Genomic DNA, 5,892 nt, shown 5'->3' with positions numbered 1-5,892 from the left:
TTCATTTGCAAGCCGGTTTTTAGAGGTGAGTTTTACCCAATGTTTGAATCAAATTAAAATCCTCTAGGCAGTGATCCACAAAAGATTCCCTATAGTTTTAAGGGATTTCTAGAGCTCGTTCTTTTTGTTCCATCTAGTAGGGCCTAGACAAGAGATTCATTTGTTTTCTGTGCAGAATTAATTCAGATTTCTACAAGTTCCATGCATAATGATGATAGGTTAGCAACAAGACCTCTACAAGCATATAAAAGAGAAAAACCAATTTTTAAATGCCATGACACAGAAGAAGCATTAACACACAGAAGAATCTTTCCATTCTAATGTTGCTTTTTAATTCTGTTGTACAACTAGGGGGAAAAGGATGTCTAACCTAAAAGTAAAATGTTATGAGATTGTCATGAAAAAATCCCCTCAAAATTACTACACTTTACATCTGTAATCACAAAAATAGAAATCAAAAACAAAAACAAAAACTTTCTTTCTAGCAGGGCAATGTGTAAGAGTCTCAACCAATGTTTCTGCAGTCAGCTGGAAGATTCAGAGCAGGCTGGCTTGGTAGGTTCTGTAAATCTGAGTGACCCCCTAAGCTCAGAAGGGACAAGAGGGATGAGCGAGTGCAGGACATCCGTTATCAGTGGCCGGTAACTTGGCTCCGGTTGTACACATAGTACAGCCACCGCAGCAACCTGTTTGATGGTAATATCATTCACAATTTAGCAATTACACGACTCACAAGTACAAAAATATTTGTGTTTTCATTCTACAAACCTGATATAAGTGCTTTAGGTCCATTGTGTTTTCTATTACAGGATCCACAATGTTTGGAAGCTTTGATCTGTCTGTAAGCTGGGGCATAGCCTGCAAGTCAAAGATGATTCAAACATCATTAAGAAGCCAAAACTTAGAACCCTTCTTAAATTTTACTTCATAAAAAGCAGCTTGGTGGGGTCGGAAAGAAGACTTACCCATGTGACAATAGATTGGATTTGAGCTGGGGAAACATTCTCCAATGGCTTTCTTCCCATCAGAAGTTCTAGAAGGACAACTCCAAAAGCATAGACATCGCTTTTATCAGTTAGTTTACCTGCAAATACAACCTTACAATTTTATATGCAAGAAGCCCGCTCTACTTAGCATATAGGATCTATTTGGTGCTAGAAACCTAGATATAAGGGACAACTCATTTAAGTATTATAACACTATCAGCATCAGAAAATTGATGTTTTGTTTACAAACTCTATGAAAAATGAAGGAATAGAATTCATCCACTTTCTTCCCCAACTTGGGAGGCCATCACGGGTTCCTTACATCTCAATGAAACTAAAATCAAAGAAGTAAAACAGCACCAAAATCAAGTCACAGTAATACATGACGCATCCTATACCATGATTACTTTACCCTTGGAACAGATAGAATCATAGGAAAGAGTACATTCCAAGCACAAATCATACTGAATTCCATATTCCCAACAGGAAAATGGATAGACTATCTAAAGGACTTCTAATCTTATTCTGAATGTAAAAGACATGGGAGCTTTGGTTGTTAAGACAGATGGTTTGGCATAAACTCAGTTCTAGGTAAATCAAATCAGAGTGACTTGAAGGTTACACAATTTATGTAATTTAAAAGAATCATCTACCTGAATTCAAGAATTGTTATCAGTCTTTGTATTACATATATCGGAGATTATATGCAATATTTGTGATAAACTTGATCATCCTAAGCGTAAGGACAAGTCCTTATCATCCCGATCAGGATAGATGAGCCTGCCTTGCAGCGGGTCAGCACCTCAGGCTTTCTTTCAGCTTTCTGTCTGTCTACAAGTGTCCCTATTCTAGAACGTGGTGAAGTGCCCATACAAGTTGTCCTCTGGTGAGGTCTTCTATGAGTTGTCTTATGGTGAGGTATCCATATTCCGTAGTATTGTATTTGTTCCATTATATAAATAGATATATGAATGATGAGCCATATATAGCTTCCGAGCCTCTCTTTTCTAGAATACGTTAATATTGACATAATATCAGAGCCAAGGTTTTACATTTAAATACTCCATCCCTAAGTTTTGTCATTTTCTTCTTTGTTTTCTTCCTCCCCATCTATAACGGTGTGGAGGTTGATGGTGGTGTCATGGGGATAAATTTAGAACCTTGCCACCGCCATCGACCTCATCAATATGGTGATCAGTGGCTGTATGTGGTGGCAAAAAGAAAAAAGAAAAAAGAGAAAAAAAAAAAAAAAAAATCTGTTGTTGTATTTCAGCCTGAAGACCAACTTGCTGTTGTGTGTACAAAGTCTTTGTGTCAACAATAGTTCCTTTGTTCCAAGCTGAAGCTTATATGATATCTATGCTTTAGCTTGAGGGGGAGTGTCAGAAAGAAAGGGACAAGTATCCATATTCTAGAAGGTGGAGGTGTCCCTATGAATTGTCTTCTTGTAAGGTATACATATTGCAGAATATGTATTTGTTCCTATATATATCGACGAATGAGTGCCATACATAGATCATGAGCCTCTCTTTGTGAACTACACTAATCTTGACTAGAAGTGAATAGGCGCATATATTTGAAATATCACACTAAAATCTGAGCATCTCTAGAAATTTTGCAGAAAAAACTAAAAACAAGAACATTAAAGAAAAAGGTTGAAGAAATGATGCTTATTGGAACAGGGAGCATTTCAAGCACATTAAGAGAAGTTTGAAAGGTTTCATGCAGAAACAGCTCTTGAGGGAAGAAAATACAAGCATACGGATCATTCAAACCAGTGGTCAATTAATATGCAGTTTGGAAGCCATATAATGTCTTGCATACCATCTAAAAGGTACTCTGGTGCTGCATAGCCCAAAGTTCCTGAAAGCTTTACGTTCTTGTTTTCGGTGCCAGAAGTTACGGCAAGGCCAAAATCCGATAGCTGATTCAAGAAAATCTCAGTAAAGGAGAAAGCGTCATGGTAAACATCAAAAAGAACCAAAATAGTGTGCATGCCAATTTCCACAGGTCACGTATAGATCTTACCTTTGCAGTGAAATTAGAATCCAGAAGAATGTTAGAAGATTTTATGTCTCTATGAACCACAGGAGGATTGCAGTGCTCATGAAGATATTCTAAAGCTCTAGCACCATTGATAGTAAAACCAACCATGTTAACATAAGAAATGGGGAAAAAAATGAATAAAGTAGAAAACATAATTAGCATAATGGACTTACCTAGCAACATCAACAGCTATTTTCATCCTCAGGTGCCATGTTAAAGCTGATCCTCGGGTAGGTCCTAAACCATTGAGAAAAAAAATACAATTTTAATGGACATATAATCCTTGTTTAAATCTTTAATCAGGAAAAAAAAAATGTATACCATGAAGTTGAGTTTCCAAAGACTCTTTCTCCATCATTTCATAAATGAGAAACCTTGATTCGCCATAAATGCAGTAACCCAAAAGTTTAATAATATTCTGATGCCTGATTTTACTCAACCAATTCACCTCATTCTGCAAATTTCATATAACCAATTAAGAGGAAATACAAAGCAAGAAATTCAAGTACCAGGAAATGGGTATCCAAATCAATTTCAGAGAAACCATTTACTTCAAATTCTCTTGCTGCATTTTGTCTGAGACCATCAATTCTCTTCACTGCTGCAAGGAATTTTTCATCAAAACGAGCTTTGTAGATTCGTCCAGAACCACCCTCACCCAAAACATTACTTTCTTGGAAATTGTTCGTTGCGGCTTCCAATGATTGATAATCAAATATAGCTACAGAACTTTTCTTATTGACCATCCTCAAGGAATTAAATCTAACCATAATTGGACTCAAAGACATCCCTTTTCCAGCCTCTTCAGATCATATTAAAACAGACGGTTTAGAAAAAAAAAACGAAGTAAATATCTCAATGAAAGACAAGGGAAAAAAAGAAGAGGGTGATTGCAATTTTCAAGGAAGAGAAGATACCTATGCTCTTTTCGCTTTTCTCCTTGGAGTTCTTCGAGTTTTTGCATCTGTAAAACCAAAAATATAATAGAAACAGAAAAATTCCACCAAGAAGAGTGGAAGCAACAATGAGCATTATAAGAATTTTTTTGTTCAAATCTTGGTGGTGCGCTACTCCAACCTCTGGCACTCCTGTTTTAACATAAGAAAAATATGACTAAATGTGCTGATTAACAAAGAAAACCATCAGTTAAGCATATGAATGTTTACACATCCGTTGTAATCCATTTTTAAAAATAAAAAAGATAAAATATGTATAGCTAATTTTCTTAATTAAACATAGAGATTATGACACAGAAAAAGGAAGAGAATTGTATTATTGAAGTCCAAACCCAATAGTTCACTATCATCAAATAAGTACTGGATAATCAGAGAACAACATTAGTTAATTGTACTAGGTCTCTGTTTGGTTCCCAAGGACACAGTGTAATTAGCATCTTACAACAATATTAATTATATTCTCTGTTCTGATTTTCTTTCCTTCTTTTTCTTGAAATAAAATATTCAAAGTCACCCCAACTAAGCAAGGCTGCTGTAACAATTACAAGTATACAAGCTAAGTTTTACCATCTTAATTCTTTGATTCTGATACATTTTCTCAGCAACCAAACAGGGCATAAGCTTAAAAAAAAAAAAAATCCCCTGGTAGATGTATAATTTACTGAACTTGTTTGTTTGTTTGTTTTGGATTTTCAAACGACTAACAGTGACTCACAGTCTAATCTCCTTCCTTTTTACTGCATTTCAGCAACCAGGCAGAGCACAAACATCATATCCAAAAAGATCAAATCGAAATCTGTCCACTAACGAACATATCAGACTAAAAATCTATCTACTTCAGATGGGGTTTCAATTTAGAGTTTTGATTTTTGAGCCAATGCAAACCCATTACCCCATATAAGCAAACAATGAACACAGCACAAAAGTCCATGATGGGGAGGGGAACAAAGAACAAAAGCAGAAAATCATCTGCATTGTTGAAATACCTGGAGATTCAGCTTGCATTTTTAGAGAAAATTGAGAAGTGGGTTGTCTCTCCTTAACAAAAACAGGCTCAAGAACGGATGATACAGCAGGCTCTGATCTGGCATCAATTATGGCCGAAAGAAAAGTAGTGTTTAATACCCACATAAGCAGTAAACGACCAAGAAGGTTCATGTCACTTTTTCCTCAAGGGACAGAATCATAAAGAGAGAGAGAGAGAGAGAGAGAGAGAAAAGTGTGTTAAAGTAGGGACTTTGAGAAAACTTGTCTAAGTTACTTTGCTGTCTATGTTTGAATCTTTGTTATCCCATACTCCATAGGAAGAAGAGGACAAAACAAGTGTTGCAGGGAAACCAAGAAAGTCCTTTTTTATGCGATCGGTTTCTATCTATCCGGTGAGTGGGTCAGTGAGGGTGTAACTATGAATCATGTGGCAGTTAGCAAACAGCCAACTCTAAACCACATTTATGTTTAAGTTTTGAGAGAAGGGTAGTGGGGTTCATGGCCACACAAAAAGTGATAATGGAAGGAAGAAAAAAAAAAAAAAAAAAAAAAACTTCAAACAAAAATGAAAATCGATCATATATTAATTTTATTTATTTATTATTATTATTAAAATATAGCTCTACGTTTCCTTAAAACAATGGGTTAAAGGGGTTTTTGGTAGTTGAGTTTTGACGCCTTTATTTATTTTTACTTGTGTTTTGTTTTTATTATAAAGGGATAAATGTAAAATTGGTCTTTGTGGTTGGCCTAATTTACAAATCACTCATTGTAATTTAAAAAATAATTTATAGGTCCCTAGGGTAGGCCAAAATAACATTTTACTCTATAAACTCATTTTTCGTTAATTGACTTAACGGAAACCGTTACTTTGCCACATCATACCCAATAAAAATAAGACACATGTTCTTTTTTAT

The 5,892-nt window shown here is 35.5% G+C and overlaps 1 protein-coding gene across 1 annotated transcript; it reads right to left on the bottom strand.

Moving 5' to 3' along the window:
• Positions 1 to 287: 287 nt before the first annotated feature.
• On the bottom strand, positions 288 to 5,398 carry LOC132188316 (Protein kinase superfamily protein). The gene is made up of 10 exons (XM_059602740.2): positions 4,975 to 5,398; positions 3,950 to 4,120; positions 3,584 to 3,834; positions 3,354 to 3,486; positions 3,206 to 3,269; positions 3,015 to 3,111; positions 2,811 to 2,910; positions 966 to 1,084; positions 769 to 858; positions 288 to 686 (listed from the first exon to the last, which is right to left on the bottom strand). Exons 1-10 carry the CDS (start codon positions 5,144 to 5,146, stop codon positions 525 to 527), a joined length of 1,359 nt encoding a protein of 452 aa, XP_059458723.2. The 5' UTR covers positions 5,147 to 5,398; the 3' UTR covers positions 288 to 524.
• Positions 5,399 to 5,892: the final 494 nt, after the last annotated feature.

The sequence above is a fragment of the Corylus avellana genome, chromosome 6 (assembly GCF_965113065.1).
Source record: "Corylus avellana chromosome 6, dhCorAvel1.hap1.2, whole genome shotgun sequence".
NCBI lineage: Eukaryota > Viridiplantae > Streptophyta > Magnoliopsida > Fagales > Betulaceae > Corylus > Corylus avellana.
This window is presented reverse-complemented; position numbering and strand designations above follow the sequence as displayed.

Coding starts and splice junctions, on each gene's coding strand:
- LOC132188316 (XM_059602740.2), bottom strand. CDS start 5,146: ATGAACCTTCTTGGTCGTTTACTGCTTATGTGGGTATTAAACACTACT. Junction 3,270..3,353: donor TTTGGAAACTCAACTTCATG/GTATACATTTTT, acceptor TCAATGGTTTAG/GACCTACCCGAGGATCAGCT. Junction 859..965: donor TCCAATCTATTGTCACATGG/GTAAGTCTTCTT, acceptor TTTGACTTGCAG/GCTATGCCCCAGCTTACAGA.